General features: G+C 39.1%; 1 protein-coding gene and 1 pseudogene across 1 annotated transcript; both read right to left on the minus strand.

The window, feature by feature from the left end:
- Positions 1-4,428: 4,428 nt before the first annotated feature.
- On the minus strand, positions 4,429-5,372 carry LOC113250112 (olfactory receptor 5B3-like; annotated as a pseudogene).
- A 9,175-nt stretch (positions 5,373-14,547) lies between these two features.
- LOC113246422 (olfactory receptor 5B2-like) lies at positions 14,548-15,495 on the minus strand. The gene has a single exon (XM_026487032.2). It carries the CDS (start codon positions 15,490-15,492, stop codon positions 14,548-14,550), a length of 945 nt encoding a protein of 314 aa, XP_026342817.2. The 5' UTR covers positions 15,493-15,495.
- Between the last annotated feature and the right edge of the window lie 1,448 nt (positions 15,496-16,943).

A 16,943-nucleotide genomic window follows, 5' to 3' on the forward strand; every position in this document is an offset into this window, starting at 1 on the left:
GAATCTGAGCTTCTGAAACCTGGAACTTTCTTAATATAAGGTCAGAGAGATGAGTACCTAGTGAAGATAAGTGGTGTCCAAGAAACCAAGTGATGAGAAATGCATCAAGAGGAAATGGATATGTTGGAGCTGCTGGTAGGTTAAGCAATATCAAGACTAAGAACTGGCATAATGATAGGAAGTTGGTGGGTGACTTTGAGTGGTTTTGGTTGGATGGTGGGGCACAAATCTCATTAAATGTATACTCTACAATCTAGTTTATGATTATTCTTTGCTTTACATAGTTTCTAAGTATTTTCCCAACCTGCGTGGTAGAGTAAATGTATGTCGTCTTTTCCCAGAGTAGCTAGGGAGAGAGGGCTTTGAGACTTTCAACTTTGAGAAGAGAGATGAATAGAGCTTAACAACATGATGGGAAGCCAAGGTTTTAGGAGATGGCTGATAAGAGCTGTTTTGGCAGCAGGTGATGCTTCATGAACCTGAGGGTCAGTTACATAGAACACCTACTTTGTAGCAATCCACCATTCTGGGCTTCACTTCCGCTCCATTTTGTCGGAGTACAAGATCATGGTGTAACTGGTTCTTTGGAAGAATGAAGGAGAGGGAGTGTTTTCTGTCACCTTGGGGAAAAGCAGCGTAGAGTCAGGAAAAGAAGAGCCACAGGAGGTGGTGTGGTGCCCGACGTGATGGACAGGTGAGACAAAGGCAGGGATTTGGAACAGGAACAGAGAGACATAAAGAAAACTTATACACACATGATTCCTACTCAAAGACACCTCAAAACCATTTAGGAAGGTACTCAGCCTCCTGTAGCAGTTGCTATTTAATTTACCAGTTAAAGGAAAGAAGGCTGGAGGATTTGGTTCATTTGAGTTACAACTGAGAGTGAGATGGGCTATTTGAAGAAAGAGCTGATTATTGGGTTGGAATAGGAATGGCACAAGAGGAACCTGGAGCATCTTGCAGTCCAGGCAGTAAGGAGGAGCCCAGAAAACAAGAGGCTTGGGTGTGTCAAAGGGAAACAAGAGTAAAACTGAAAGTGCTCCCAATGGCCAAAGATGCAACAATTTGAACGATAAAGTAAATAACATGGGACTACATTGTACCCCAAGGCATAAAGCACATGTATGTATGTCCATGCTGATAAGTAAGAAACTAAGTAAGTAAATAAACAAATCTTTCTTATAGAAAAACTCTAAATAATATATTTAGGCTCCCCTAGGAGGTGGAGTGTAGTCCTTTCCACCTGAGTGTGGCCTGAACTTAGTTTCTAAAATATACAGCATGTGGGGGGGGGAGTAGCATTACATTGAAGCACCTGGCAGACATATCTGGTTTAGGTGATTAAGGTAAAGATCCCCAGTGACAAGTCGTGTTGGTAATATGTGTCCCCTGATCAGACATGATAAGAAGAGCACTTCTCACTCTCTCTCAACACCTAAACCGCTGTGTAACCATGACCAACAAAATCAGACAAAGGTAAATTGAAAGACCTTCTACAAAATACCCATGCAGTAGCCCTCAAAGTTATTAAAGTGGTGAAAATCCAGGAAAGACTGAGATACTGTCACAGATCAGAGAAGACTAAGGAGATAGGACAATATATATATTCAGGGTTGGATCCTGGATTGGATCCTGTAAGAGCTAATAACATTAGTTGATAAATAATAATCTGCATGAATTCTTGAAGTTTAGAGAATAGTAATGTATCAGTGCTGGTTTCTTAGTTTTGACTAGTGTATTATGATAAAGTAAGATGTTAACACTAGGGGAAGCTGGGTGAGAGGTATGTGGGACTTGTCTATAATATCTCGGCAAATATTTTGAAAATCTATAATCACTTTCAAATTTAAAGATATAGTTGAAGTAATTATTTTAAAAAGGCTCCAGACTTCATAGGACTTCAGAACAGATATTTGTTTTTGTATCACACAGACCCAACCATTGTCAGCATGACCCTCTTAGGACATTCAAGCACAAGTTTGCAAGTCTCGAGAAGTTGAATGTTTTTAAAGTTAGAGAGTTAGAGAAGGAACATGGGTACAAATTCCTTTGGGTAGCTTTATTATAAAATTGAGCTCACCTAAAAGTCAAATAAAATAAAATGATTGTATATTATATTAGTATCTTGAGGTATGTTATGTTTATTGTTGTAAAGTATTGTCATGCTTACATTTTTAATTTTTTTGTAGAGAGTAAGAGAGAGAGTGAGGGGCAGTAGAGGGGCAGAGAGAGAGGGAAAGAGAGGGAATCTCAAGCAGGCTCCATGCCGTGTGGAGTCTGATGCAGGGCTCAATCTCACAACCCTGAGATCATGACCTGAGCTGAAATCAAGAGTTGGACACCTAACTGACTGAGCCACCCAGGCGCCTCTGTCATGCTTACATTTTCTATGGATGTTTAGAGTCATTGGAGTTGATTAAATGATCATAATTTATGAAGGAATTTTGCAAATTGAATCAGGAAACTTTTTGCGGTCTCATATTTTGTATTATTACAATTTACTAAATAAAATGCATTTCACATGTTATTTTTCATTTAATGAGAAATTTCTAATAAAAAATTTTTTAAAAATATTATATGATCTGCTTGATAGTGTGGTTTCCAAAAAGTTATTTGTCCAAAAGTGGGAAATGTAAATAGGGAATAAAAGAATACTTTTTTTACATCTTATGAAATGCTCTAAAATTCTTTTCTAAGGAATTATATAATGAAAAAAAAAAGAATTATATAAGGGGTAATCAACTCTAATTACCAGTGGTTCCAATATATTTATGTATATATGCTGGACTCAACAACTATCATTAATTTAACAAATGTTTGTTGAGAAATTAGTATGAACCAGGCCATAATTTAATTACTGGGGATGAAGTTATTAGCAAAGAAGATAAAGTCACTCTTCTTATGTAGTGTACATTCGAGGTAGACAGGTAAATGAATAAACAGGCTAACAAACAAGTAAACAGAAACAGTTGAGTACTGATCAGGACTATGCAGAATAAAGCAAGTTGGGAAGAGTGTCCATGGGGGGCGGGGAGACTGTGATATGGTAACACTTCAACAAAGACCTGAGGGCCGTGAGGGAGCTTTCTGAGCGTTGGCAACAGCAAGTACAAAGACCCTGAGGCAGGAGGCAGCTTGGTTTGTCCAGGAACAGCAGGGTGCTCAGTGTGAGTGAAGTGCAAGGGGCAAGCAGGAGAGTGGCAAGACATGACGTAGCTCATCTGAAAGTAAAGTGTCCCTGCATGAGGGGCACTAGTCATTTTGTAGTACTTCCAGAGAGAAATATAGATAATATTATCATACTGCATTCATCGTACACAGTTGAAGAGTTGGTAGTCTTATACAGAAAAATTGAAAAATTTCTTTGTTATCAATTGATCATGCTTTCTTGTACTCTCGTCTTCTTGCTTTTGAAAATTATACTGTGGCCATACTTATTCTGCCAAATAGTACTGAAGATAGAAAAATTAATTCCCTTGAAATATTATATGTTTGTAGCTCTGAATAAATGTGCCCAAAAAACATGTATCTTTATTTAAAAGTTTATGTAATGTTTTTCTTCATTTGGTCTCTCGAAATCGTTTTCAACTAGAGAAAAAAATGTCAGACCTAAACTTATATTCTGATACTCAAATTGATTATTTGAAATTTTTTATTAGACACTAGGCATACTGCATCCAACTTCTTGAACAAATTCCCCACTCCTGTGTCTATGTGCACATATGGGATTCCTGCATATGCTTCTATTCACGGGTTTGTGTATTCCATGGTTTACATATAGGCTTGCGTTGCCATATGGTAGAGTACATATAACATGTAATTAATAAGGTTTATTATAAGCAGGGCCCCAAAATTCTTAAGGTCCCTCTTGGTCATCATTGTTCAGATATGACATGTTTGGAATACTATTTTCTTTTTTTAGATGATAGACTTTGGAATAGGAAATGGTATCACCTCAGTAAGTTAGGTGCGGTGCAGGCATTAAAAAATGTCATGTGGTTCAATCATATGTGGAATTTAAGAAACAAAACAAATGATCAAAGAAAAAAGTGACAAACAGAAAACAGAATCTTAAATACGGAGAATTTGTGGTTGCCAGTGGGTGAGTTGGGTGTGGGGATGGGTGATAGGGATAAAGGGAATTAAGAGGTCAAACTTCCAGTTACAAAAGAAATAAGTCATGGAGATGAGAAGTACAGCATAGGGAATATAGTCAATAAGATGGTAATAATGGTGCTTGGTGACAGATGGTGCCTGTAATTATTGTGGTGAGCACTGGGTAGTGTATAGAATTGTTGGATCATTATTTGTACACCTGAACCAATATCACACTAGATGTTAATTATACTTTGATTAAAAAAATGTGAGTCATTGCATGTTAGAGACCTGACAACAATGACATAGGTCATTGTGGATCCTATAACTTTAAGAGGCAAAACCTAGAGACAATTTTGCCTTCTCAACCACCTTCTTGAATGCAGTTTTAACCTCTTTGTTCCTCAGGCTGTAGACCAGGGGGTTCAGCATGGGGATGACCATAGTGTAGAACACAGAAGCGATTTTGTCTGAGTCCATGGAGTGGCTGGAGCTGGGCTGAGAATACGTGAAGATGACTGTCCCATAGAAGATGGACACTGCAGTGAGGTGGGAGGCACAGGTGGACAAAGCCTTCTGATATCCCTCAGCTGAGTGCATCGTCAGGATGGTGATAAAAATGAACAGGTAGGAAATCAAGATAATGAGGAGAGCAATAAGAATATTGAAACTTGCTACAACAACAAGAACCAGCTCACTGACATGTCTATCAGAGCAGGAGAGAGCCATGACTGCTGGAACATCACAGAAAAAGTGATGGACCAGATTGGACATGAGAAAGACAGACTGAACGTGTCCCGAATGTGGATGGAGGCATTGAGGAAACCACAAACGTAGGAACCTATAGCAAGTTGTGCACACACACTGGTCGTCATGGTGCTGGTGTAATGGAGGGGTTTACACACGGCTGTGTAGCGGTCATAGGCCATTGAAGCCAAAAGTAGGTTTTCCACACTGGCAAAGGCTACAAAAAAGAACATCTGAGCAGCACATGCATTGTAGGAGATGACCTTGTCTCCTATAAGTAATCCAGCCATGACCTTGGGAGTGACAGCCGTAGAGTAACAAAAGTCTACCAGAGACAGGTTACTGAGGAAAAAGTACATGGGCGTGTGGAGACGGGAGTCCAACAGAATCAGCACCATCATCCCCAGGTTCCCAACCACATTGATGAGGTAAATGAGAGTGAACACAATAAAGAGGGGGATCTGCAGCTCTGGGGTGCTGGTTAGTCCCAGCAGGATGAACTCAGTGACTTCCGTGTTGTTCTCCATGGGTATTGCTAGGGAATCACAGGAAGCCCTGTAGCAATGAGAAATAAAGGAACAGAGTCAAAAACAAAAAGGCAATTTAAGTGTAATTTAAACAGATTCCTGAAGGGAAAGAGAGAGAGAGAGAGAGAGAGAGAGAGAGAGACAAAGAGAGGAGAAAGAAAGAGAGAAAAGAAAGAAAGAAAGATGATAGATATGTATTTTTTCATCAGAGCAGTAATTCGGACTTCAAAATTATTCAAGTCTCTACTATGAACTTGACAATAAAATTTAATGCATGAATTACCAACATAGTTATATGTAGATGAAACTAAAGGATCCTTGTGGATCATCTCCCACTTTCTAAATTTTGTAAATTTGTAAACTGAGATGTGGAAAAAGGAATGTCTTGATCAAGATGGCAGGTCTGGAATCAAATATATGTCATTTCAGTTCCATGAGCTTGTAAATTTTGACACTTCTGTGTTGCTCATGTGTCAAGAACTGCTCTAGACAGTGTGTGTGTATTCATTCATTTTTCTCAATGACCCCACGAGACTGACTAGTAATTAAGCCCGTTTAAGTAATGAGGCACAGAGGTTGAATAATGTATCTAATTTGTAAAATTATCACTGCCAAAGTTAAGTTTTATACCCAAAGATTTTTTCTTTAGTCCACTAGTTTTAATTTTTAAAACATTGAGTTTAACTCAATTTGCAATTACTCATTGTTTCCATTGTCCCAAAATCAGCGTTTGGGGCTTTATACTTGGGTAACGGAGGCATACAAGCAGAGTAGATGTAGTGGGGTGACTGGAGCAGTAGGTAGGGGCATATACAACCAGCAGAGGCAATTCAGACAGCAAGGCACAGCGTCGGGTGTAGAGCTTGGGCTCTGGAAAGAGGGGCACGTCAGCCCTATCCCTGACTACCGAAGGGTCGTTGGTTCCAACCTCAGTACCTGGACCTGATTTTCTCCATATACAAAATGAAGATTGTCATGAGATCTACCTCAAGGTATTGTTGAGGGAAATAAAGACATCATGCCTTATAAACAATGGGCAAAATGCTGGGTGGTTAGCATGGCCTAACATATATGTTAGCTGTAGTATTATTAATAGATGGAATGATAGCCCTTACGTTTGAGAAAGATGTGGGATAACATGTAGGGATTTGGGGCAGGGGATCAGTTCTGAAACCTTAGAGCCTCTCTTTGATTTCCTTGTTCTGACACACTTGGTCCACTGATGATTTTCTCCCTTCCGGTGTTCCTCAGTCTGTCCGTCCTCTGCCAGCTCGAGCAGCTGTTGTAGCCATTCCAAATGAGCCATTCTTCAGTGTAATTTCTTTCTTAAAATCCATATTTTAGCATGAGTCAAAGAATGTCCTTTCTGAAACTCATTCTTCCTCTCCTTACTATCATCCAGGATCAAGGGCTGAAAGGTCCTAGTCTGTTGGCTGTCTTTGGCCGGCAGGTCTGTTTTGGTGGTGAGCTCCACATTTAAAACTTTTTTTTATGTGATATGTTCTTGCGGAGGAACAGTGTCTTAAATCTTTTTAATTTGAGTTTGAAGGCTTTACAAAGACATCTCTCTTCTGCTAATCATCCTCTCCCACTGTCCTCCCGCTTCTGCACATCTTCCTTCCAGAAGTCCAGGGTCCAAAGTCATTAGGTTTGTCAGCCGCTGACAATCGTAACCACTCTTAGAATGTGGCGTGTTCTACAAACAGCAAGAGCTACATGCACATCTGTATATCTATATGTATTTCTGCATGTGTTCACATACATGTATGTAAACACATATCATTTCATTTAAATTCACGGTACTATTGTGAGATAAGTAGAATTATTACTCCCACATCACCATGAAGAGAACTGAGGATTTGAGGAGTTTTGTAAAGCTCTACAATTCCTCGGATGAGGAAGATTCAAGATTCAAATCCAGCTGTGACCCAATCAACTTCATCATCAGCATCTGCAGACATGCTAGCAAGAGGAGTAAGGACGACATTATGTGGGGAAGATTACACTGGAGTACGGGTCAGGTTAATCTAATTAGAACACTTTTGGAGTTTATAGAATGGTTATTTCATGTTTTCTGTTTTTCTTAACCTCCAGTGAGAGGAGAGAGATAGTAAATAAGATGAATTTAAAACGGTGACTAACATAACATAATAAAAATTTTTTATTAAAAAAAAAAAACAAAAAGAACCTTACCGAATAAGAGCATCAGAGCATCACCTATCTTTTTTTGGTGACAGCAAAAAAAGACAGCAGCATGAATATATTCCATAAGCAGCATGAAACTCCCCACCGACGGAAGTCTTGATTTTTAAATCCCAGCCTCAGCTCACTGCTTTAGGAATAATGTTCAAAGCATCTATTTCTGTGCTCGAATATATAGTAGGTAGAGCTGCCCCACAGCTTTTGCATGAATTATACTTCTCACTGAAAGTATATATGGAACATCGAAGCTTACCTTGCTGCTGGAAAAGAAGGGACAGGAAATCCCGAATAGTGAGTCTGAAATCAGACTTTTCGCCATGGAATAAAGCATATATACTGTTAGAGATGTTCTCTATCAGGTATCAGTCAAATATTTCAAGACCTCTACGCAGGTAACCCTTAATCCACCAAAGATTCTTACCAGGCTTTTGGAGGAGTCACCTGTTCTCTCCTGATTTGGAAGATAAAGAATAAAATGACCTCTCCGACATCATTCACAGAATTGGGTCTGTGATAAGCCAAGGAGGGAAGGTCAATAAAACACCTCGCTGAGGGGTTATCCCTTTAAAGTCAAGCAATACAACGTTCATGTTGAGATGTTTTCCCTGCCCATGACCACAGGCTTGAAGCAAATTCTCAGGGTCAGGGAGGAAGGTCTGCGTGTACTAGCAACTATTCACAGTCAGATGAATACATGATGGCCAAAGGGGCGCATGAATACATGGTCTGGTCCCTCTACAAATGATGTCATGCTGAGTGATGTTGGGATTTCAGGGCCTAACTCATGAAATCAGGAGGGAGTCATGTAGGCACGGAGATCTCTGTGCCTGTCCCCCAGGAGGGCATCCGGAGCTCTCATCCAGCTTCTCAGGGAGAAGCAATTAAGCAGCCTGTGGGGCCCTAGCTGCATTTGATTAAGGTGCACGCATGTTTTCATATCACTTGTTATTTCTATTTTTTCCCACTTTCTAATTAAAGTAGAATACAAACAATAACATCCCCAGTTTCTATTGTATAAATGTCGAGTTTGGTCCCATTTACAAGGTCATGTAACCGCTAGCACAATCGCGATACAGAGGAGTTCCATCACCTAAACCAAACCCCGGCTTCTTTGCAATCAGTCCCTTCTCCCACCTGCAGCCCCTGGCAACCACTAAACTGCTTTTGTCCGTGTAATTTTGCCTTTGCAAGAATGCCCTGTAAGTTGAATCCTAGTGTGTGTAGACTTTGGATTCCTTCACCGAGCACATTCTGTCTGAGGTTCACCCATATCGTTACCTGTACTAATTCCCTAAGATTGCCATTAAAAAGTACCCCAAACAGGTGGCTTAAACGACAGAGATTTATTGTCTTACATTTCTGGCCCTAGGAGTCTGTGGTCAATGTGTCGATGGGGCTGGTTCTGCTGGTGGCTTGTGATTTCTGAAAGGGAGAATTTGTTTCACATCTGTCTCTGAGCATCTGGGCGATGCGTTGGCGTTCTTTGGCATTCCTTGGTCCGCTACATCTTCCTGACTTCTATCTTCGTCTCTACATGGTGTTCTCCCCTTATGCCTGTGTCTGTCTACATTTCTCTTTTTAAAGGGACATGAGTCCTATTAGATGTGTGGCCCACTCTAACACCAGTACGACCTCATTTTAAGTAATTAAACCTGCAACAATTCTAGTTCCAAATAAGATAACTTTGTGAAGTACGGTGGGTTAGGACTTCAACAAATGAGACATTGAACTGGACTTTGGACTTCTCATAAGAGCATTATGTTACTTATAGTGTTAAATCTGTGTTTCTTTAAGGGAACATGAATTTGGACTTCCTATTCCTCAATCCTGCTTCTCTCAATTTGTGGTCATTTATTTGTTTATTTTGTTTATAAACTGAAGTATAATTTGACACACAATGTTACGTTAGTTTCAGGCATAGGCCATAGTGATCAGACAAGTCTATATGTTCTGTTGTATTCATCATAAGTGTCGCTACCATCTGACCCCATACAATGCTATTACAATACCGTTGACCGTATTCCCTATGCTGTACCTTTTTTCCTGTGACTTACTCATTCCATTAGTAAAAGTCTGTATCTCTCACTCCCCTTCACCCATTTTGCCCATCCCTGTACACCCCTCCCCTCTGGCAACCATCAGTTTGCTCTTTGCATTTGTGGGTCTGTTTCTTCTTTTTATTTGTTTGTTTGTTTGTTCATTTGTTTTTTAGATCTCACATACAAATGAAAGTATATGGTATTTGTCTTCCTCTGACTGACGTATTTCACTTAGCAAAGGACCCTCTAGGTTCCTCCACGTTGTTGTAAATGGCAAGATCCCATCCTCTTTTATGGATGAGTACTATAATGAAATATTTCTCTATCAGTGGATACCCGGGTTGCTTCCATATCTTGGTTGTTGTAAATAATGCTGCAACAAACATTTTACTTTGATGAAGTGCCATACTGTTTCACACAGTAGTTGCACAAATTCACTTTCCCACTTTCCCATTTTCCTCCACATTCTTGCCAACACTTGTTATTTCCTGTCTTTTTTATTTTAGACATTATAATAGGTGTAAGGTTATATCTCATTGTGGTTTTGGTTTGCATTTCCCCAACGATGAGTGATGTTGAAGATCTTTTCATGTGTCTGTTGGCTTTCTGTATGTCTTCTTTGGGAAAAATGTCCATTCAGGTCTTCTGTCCACTTTTAAATCAACTAATTTTTTTTGGCGTTGAATTGCATAAATTCTTTATGTATTTTGCATATTAACCCCTTATCAGATATATGATTTGCAAATATCTTCTCCCATTCAGTAGTTGCCTTTTTGTTTTGTTGATGGTTTCCTTCACTGTGCTAAAGCTTTTTATATTGATGTAGTCCCAGTAGTTTATTTTTGCTTTTGTTTCCTTTGCCTGAGGAAACATATCTAGAACAATGTTGGTAAGGTTGATATCAAAGAATTTATTGTGTATGTGTTTTCTAGGAGTTTTATGGTTTTAGGTCTGCATTTAGGTCTTTAATCAATTTTGAGTTTATTTTTGTGTCTTGTGTAAGAAAGTGGTTCAGTTTCATTCTTTTGCATGTAGCTGTCCAATTTCCCAGCCCCATTTATGGAAGAGACTGTCTTTTCCTCATTGTATATTCTTTCCTCCTTTGTCAAAGATTAATTGACCATAAAAGCATAAAAGCATCTCTGTTCTGTTCTAGTAGTCTATGTGTCTATTCTTGTGCCAGTACCATCCTGTTTTGCTTACTACAACTTTATAGTATATTTTAAAATCTGGGATTGTGATACCTTCAGCTTTGTTCTTTTTCCAGATTCTTTGACTATTTGGAGTCTTTTGTGGTTCCATATAAATTTTAGTATTATTTGTTCTAGTTCTGTGAAAAATGCTTTTGGTATATTGATAGAGATTGCACTGAATCTGTAGATTACTTTGGGTAGTATGGACATTTCAGCAATAAATTTTTCAATCCATGAGCATGCAATATCTTTCATTTGTTATTTTTGTCTCCAACTTCTTTCATCAATGTTTTATAATTTTCATAGTATAGGTCTTTTGCTTCCTTGGTTAAGTTTTTCCTAGGTATTTTTTTAAAAAGACTATTTATTTTAGAGAGAAAGAGAGAGAGAGATAGAGTCGGGGAGGATGGTGCACAGCGGGAGGGAGAAAGTCTTAAACAGACTCTGCACTGAGCACAGAGTCCAGCACAGTGCTCAATCCCACAACCCTGGGATCATGACTTGACCTGAAATCAAGAGTCAGATGCTTAACTGACTGCACCACCCAGGTGCCCCTCTAAGTGTTCTTTTTTTTTTGGTGGAATTGTAAATGGAATTATTTTCTTAATTTCTCTTTCTGTTACTTCATTATTAGGGTATAGAAATGCAGTCAATTTCTGTGTATTAATTTTGCATTCTGCAACTTTACTGAATTCATTTACTACTTCTAATGTTTTTTTAGTGTTGTCTTTGGGGTTTTCTATGTATGGTATCATTTCATCTACAAATAGTGACAATTTCTTCCTTACCAGTTTGGTTGCCCTTTATTTTTTTCTTGTCTGATTGCTATGACTAGGACTTCCAGTGCTATGCTGAATACAAGTGGCAAGCATGACTCATTTCTTTAATTAGGACTCTTAGAAAAGTTATCCAAATAAAAAAATCAATAATATTGGCAATAACCCAATTAATTATTCTAAATTATTTTATTAGACATTACATATATTCCATTTACCTTTGACAAATTTCCCACCATCATGAGTATGTGCCCACATGCCCATATGGAGCACATGCATGTGTTTCTGTCCATGGGATTGTTTGTGTTCCTGTTTAACATGTATATTTGCATTGACATGAAGTAGAGGACACGCATGTAGAACAAGTGAATAAACCAAATGCCATTAGGAAGTTTTTATATATCCAGGATCCAAAGCTTCTTATGAGTTCCCTGAGCCTTCCTTGTCCAGCTATTGCATTTGTGGACATTTACTTTTTACTAGCCAATGTATTTTTGAAGGGAAAGGGTATAATTTCAGGAATTAAATGTAGAGTTGGACTTAAAATGTGACTCACAGTATGGGGAAGTTCTGAGAAAAATGGAACGAGATTATTGCACAATCTCCAACATTAAAATCCCAATTCTAAAGACAATTTTAACTCTTAACAACCTTCTTGAATGCACTCTTGATTTCTTTGTTCCTCAGACTTAGGACAAGAAGGTTCAGCATGGGAATGAACTTAGTATAGAACATGAATGGGATTTTGTTTCTGTCCATGGAATGACTGGACCTGGGCTGTAAGTTTATGAGAATGATTGTGCCATAGAAGGTGGAGACTGCAGTGAAGTGAGATGCACAGGTGGACACAGGTGGTAGTATAATGTAAGGGGTCACATACTGTGGTGTAGTAGTCATAAGCCATTGATGCCAAGAGAAAATTTTCCACAGAGTCAAGGCTACAAAAAAGAACATCTGAGCAGCACACACATTGTAGAGGTGACCTTGTCTCTCCTAGTAGGAGCCCAGCTGTCATCTTTGGAATAACTGTCTAGGAGTCACAAAAGTCTACTAGTGACAGGTTAGTGAGAAAAATGTACATGGGCGTGTAGAGACAAGAGCCCAACAGAATCAACATGATCATCCCCAGGTACCTAACCAGAGCAATGAGATAGATGAGGGTGAACAGAAGAAAGAGTAGGGCCTGAAGTTCGGCCCCATTGGTTAGTCCTACCAAGCTAAATTCATTTGCCTCTATACTATTTTTCATGAATGTGATTTGAGAATCATGAGATTCTCCATAGTGAAGGAAAGTAAAGGAACAGAATAATTAATAAAAAAAAATAATTATGCTTCAGATATAGAAGCATAATTTTACTACAGCAATAATTTGTCATCAGAATTCTCCAAATCTAGGGGCACCTGGGTGGCACAGCGGTTAAGTGTCTGCCTTCGGCTCAGGGCGTGATCCCGGTGATCTGGGATCGAGCCCCACATCAGGCTCTTCTGCTATGAGCCTGCTTCTTCCTCTCCCACTCCCCCTGCTTGTGTTCCCTCTCTCGCTGGCTGTCTCTCTCTGTCAAATAAATAAATAAAATCTTAAAAAAAAAAGATGATCTATATCCTATGTCATTGGAGAAATACAAATTAAAACACCAATAGATTTCACTACACACCTAGTAAAAATGGCCAAAATCCAGAACACTGACAATACAGTGATGGTGGGACAACAAGAACTTTCATTCATTGCTGGCCAAAATACAAAATGGGACAGTCACTTTGGAAGACAGTATAGAGGTTTGTTAAAAAACTAACCATACCCTTTCCATATGATGTAGCAATCTTTGTTCTTGGTATTTACCCAAGTGAGTTGAACACTTATGTTCACATGAAAACCTGCACATGAATGTTACAGCAGCTTCATGCATACTTACCAAAACTGGAAGGAACCAAGATGTCCTTCATTAGGTTAATGGGTAAATAAACTGTAGAATAATTAGCCCTAGAAAGAAACGAGCTATGAAGCCATGGAAAGAGATGGAGGAATTTTAAATGCATAGTACTACATGAAAGAAGCCAATCTGAAAAGGCTATGTACTGTATGATTCCAACTATATGAGATTCTGGTAAACACAGAACTATGGAGACACAAAAAGATCAGTAACCGCCAGGGGCTTGGGGAGAGAGGGGTGACTAGGCAGAGCACAGATGATTTTTAGAGCAGTAAAAATACTCTGTATGATGCTATAATGGTGGATTCATCCACCATACATTTGTCCAAAGTCATAGCATATGTAACACCAAGAAAGAACCCTAAGGTAAGCTATGGAATTTAGGTGATTCTATTCTTTATCTTTTTGAAAATTATAATGTGAACATGTTGATTCTGCAAGATGAGTCAGTCAAGACAGAAATATTAATTCCTTTACATCTGATCTGTATCACTCAATAAAATGTGACCAAAAAGTACACACTCTCATTTGAAAGTACATGACTCTTCTCCTATTCAGAATCTTAAAACAATTGTTCAATGAAAGAAATAATTATAATTAGACCTAACTTTATATTTAATATTTCAATTAACTACTTAAATTATTTTTATTAAAAACTAGCCACACTCCATTTGCCCCTGACAAATTTCCCACTGCAAGTGCGTATATGCCTCCATGGGGTACATGGGGCTTGTTTGGGCTCCTGCTTGACATGTACGTTGGCCTGTGGCAGAGAAAAAATAAGTGCAACAAGTGAACAAATCAAATATTAGCCAGGTTTGACAAGCGGGTCCCCAAATTTCTAATGCTTCCCATTAGCTACTCTTACTCAAGTATTATATTTCTGAGTATGTTTTCTTTTTACAAGACAATAGACTTTTGAAGAGATAAGGATGTTACTTCAGAATTTACATGCAGCATGGGACATAGAAAGTAGCTCATTGCATGAGGAAGTCTGAGTGAAATTAAACAAAATTATTATGCTTTGTGTAATGTTAAATTGCTAATCCTATAGAAAAGTTTGCCTTTTCCACCACCTTCTTGAATGCACACTTGACCTCTTTGTTCCTCAGGCTATAGACCACAGGATTCAGCGTGGGTATAACCATAGAATAAAACACAGCTGCCATTTTGTCTGTGTCCATGGAGTGGCTGGAGCTGGGCTGTAAATACATGAAGATGACTGTCCCATAGAAGATGGACACTGCAGAGAGGTGAGAAGCACAGGTGGATAAAGCCTTTTGGTGCCCTTGAGCTGACTGCATCTTCAAGATGGTTATAAATATGAATAGGTAGGAAATCAATATAACCAGAAGAGCAAAAAGGGCATTAAAGCTTGACATAAAAACAAGAGCCACCTCACTAATGTGTTTACCAGAGCAAGAGAGAGCCATGACTGCTGGAACATCACAGAAAAAGTGATGGATCAGATTGGAATTACATAAAGACAGACTGAATATGTCTCCAACATGGAAGGAGGCATTCAGGAAGCCACAGACATAGGAGCCTATGGCCAGACGAGCACACACACCTGTTGTCATGATGGTGGTGTAATGGAGGGGTTTGCACACGGCCGCGTAGCGGTCATAGGCCATTGAGGCTAAGAGGTAATTTTCCACAGTGGCAAAGGCTACAAAAAAGAACATCTGAGCAGCACATGCATTGTAGGAGATGACCTTGTCTCCTATAAGTAATCCAGCCATGACCTTGGGAGTGACAGCTGTGGAGTAACCAACGTCCACCAGAGACAGGTTACTGAGGAAGAAGTACATGGGCGTGTGGAGACGGGAGTCCAGGAGAATCAGCGCCATCATGCCCAGGTTCCCAACCACATTGATGAGGTAAATGAGGGTGAACATGATAAAAAGGGGGATCTGCAGCTCTGGGGCATCGGTTAGTCCCAGCAGGATGAACTGTGTCCCTTCTGTGCTGTTATCCATCAATGTTATTTGGGAATTATGAGATGTCCTGTAGCAATGAGAAATAAAGGAGAAAACTAACAAAAAGGAAATTCTAGTGAAATTGATATGTGTAAATACTGTGTGCATTATTTCATTAATAATCTGTGCTTCAAAATGATCCTGGTCTAATGTTAATAATTTGCATATAAATGTGTGTGTGTGCTTGTATACAGTGATAGTATTATTGTTTTTACTCTACCATTAAAGGAATTAGGGATTTGAGAAATTATATGATATTTTATCATTATATCACTAGTATGAAGAGGGTTCAAGTTTGAAACTCAGTTTTGACTTGATCAGAATCTGTGTGCTTTTAGCCCCCTCAACAACAGCATATTTAAAGGTGCCAGTGATAATAAGGATGAGATTATAGGACAAAGGTTAAACTTCAGTTCGATCTTGCTAATTCATTTAGTTTCCTGTGTAGCTTAAAGAAGAGTCATTTCACACTTACCGTCCCCCTTTCTTTTACCTCCAGTGAGAGACCAACTATAGTGAACAAAAGGAAATTATCATGTACTCAAGTAGAGTGTCATCTATCTTATGTTTTATAGGGAAGTAGCAGGATATCTCACGAGTATCATTAAACCCCCTGCTAATGGAATTTTTGACACTTATACTCCAGCCTCAACTTACTATTTTTGAAAAAAATGTTCAAAGCATCTATTTCCCTGCTCAAACAACTCATGGTATGTATAGTTCCTTTTGCATGAATTACATTTTTCACTAGCAGCATATATGGAATATAGTGGCTTACCTTGCTCCTTGAAGAGAAGGGCCAGTCAGTCCTGAATAATGAATGCGAAATGAGAAATTCATCCATGAAATAACCCATAAATAACGTAAAGAAGCTATATCTTAGGTAGTGGTCAAAAGGATTCAAGTTCTCTAAGGCAGGAAAAGATGGATGAAAACACGCTAACAAGGACCCAGGAACCTGGGCTCAAGTTCAGAATCTACCATTAATTCCTACTGTGCCCTCAGAGAGGTCACTTCCCTTCTCTTTATTTGTAAGATAAACATAGTCAAAATACTTCCCCCACGTATTTTACGGAACTGTGTCTGTAATAGCAAATAAGGGAAGATCTATAAAATAACTCAGGAAGGGGTTACCATTTTAAAGCCACTCAATACAACTTTTATCTTGAGGTGAGTTCCTTGGCCATGGTGGCAGGCTCGCAGCAATTCCTCAGGTAGGGAGAAGGCCTGAGTGCAATGACGACTATTAACATTCAGAGAGTGTATGATGACCACGGAGCCCAGGGTGCGATCTGGTCTCTCTCAAATGATGCCATGTGGACAGCTGTTGCTTTTTCAGAGGCTAATATAAGGGCACCTGGAGTGAATTATAGAGATATGGGGCTCAGGGGATGCTCCCTTGAGAGCCTCTACAGCTTCTCATCCCAACTTCTTCTGGAAGAAGCAATTAA

Source organism: Ursus arctos, unplaced genomic scaffold (genome assembly GCF_023065955.2).
Source record: "Ursus arctos isolate Adak ecotype North America unplaced genomic scaffold, UrsArc2.0 scaffold_23, whole genome shotgun sequence".
Classification (NCBI taxonomy): Eukaryota; Metazoa; Chordata; class Mammalia; order Carnivora; family Ursidae; genus Ursus; species Ursus arctos.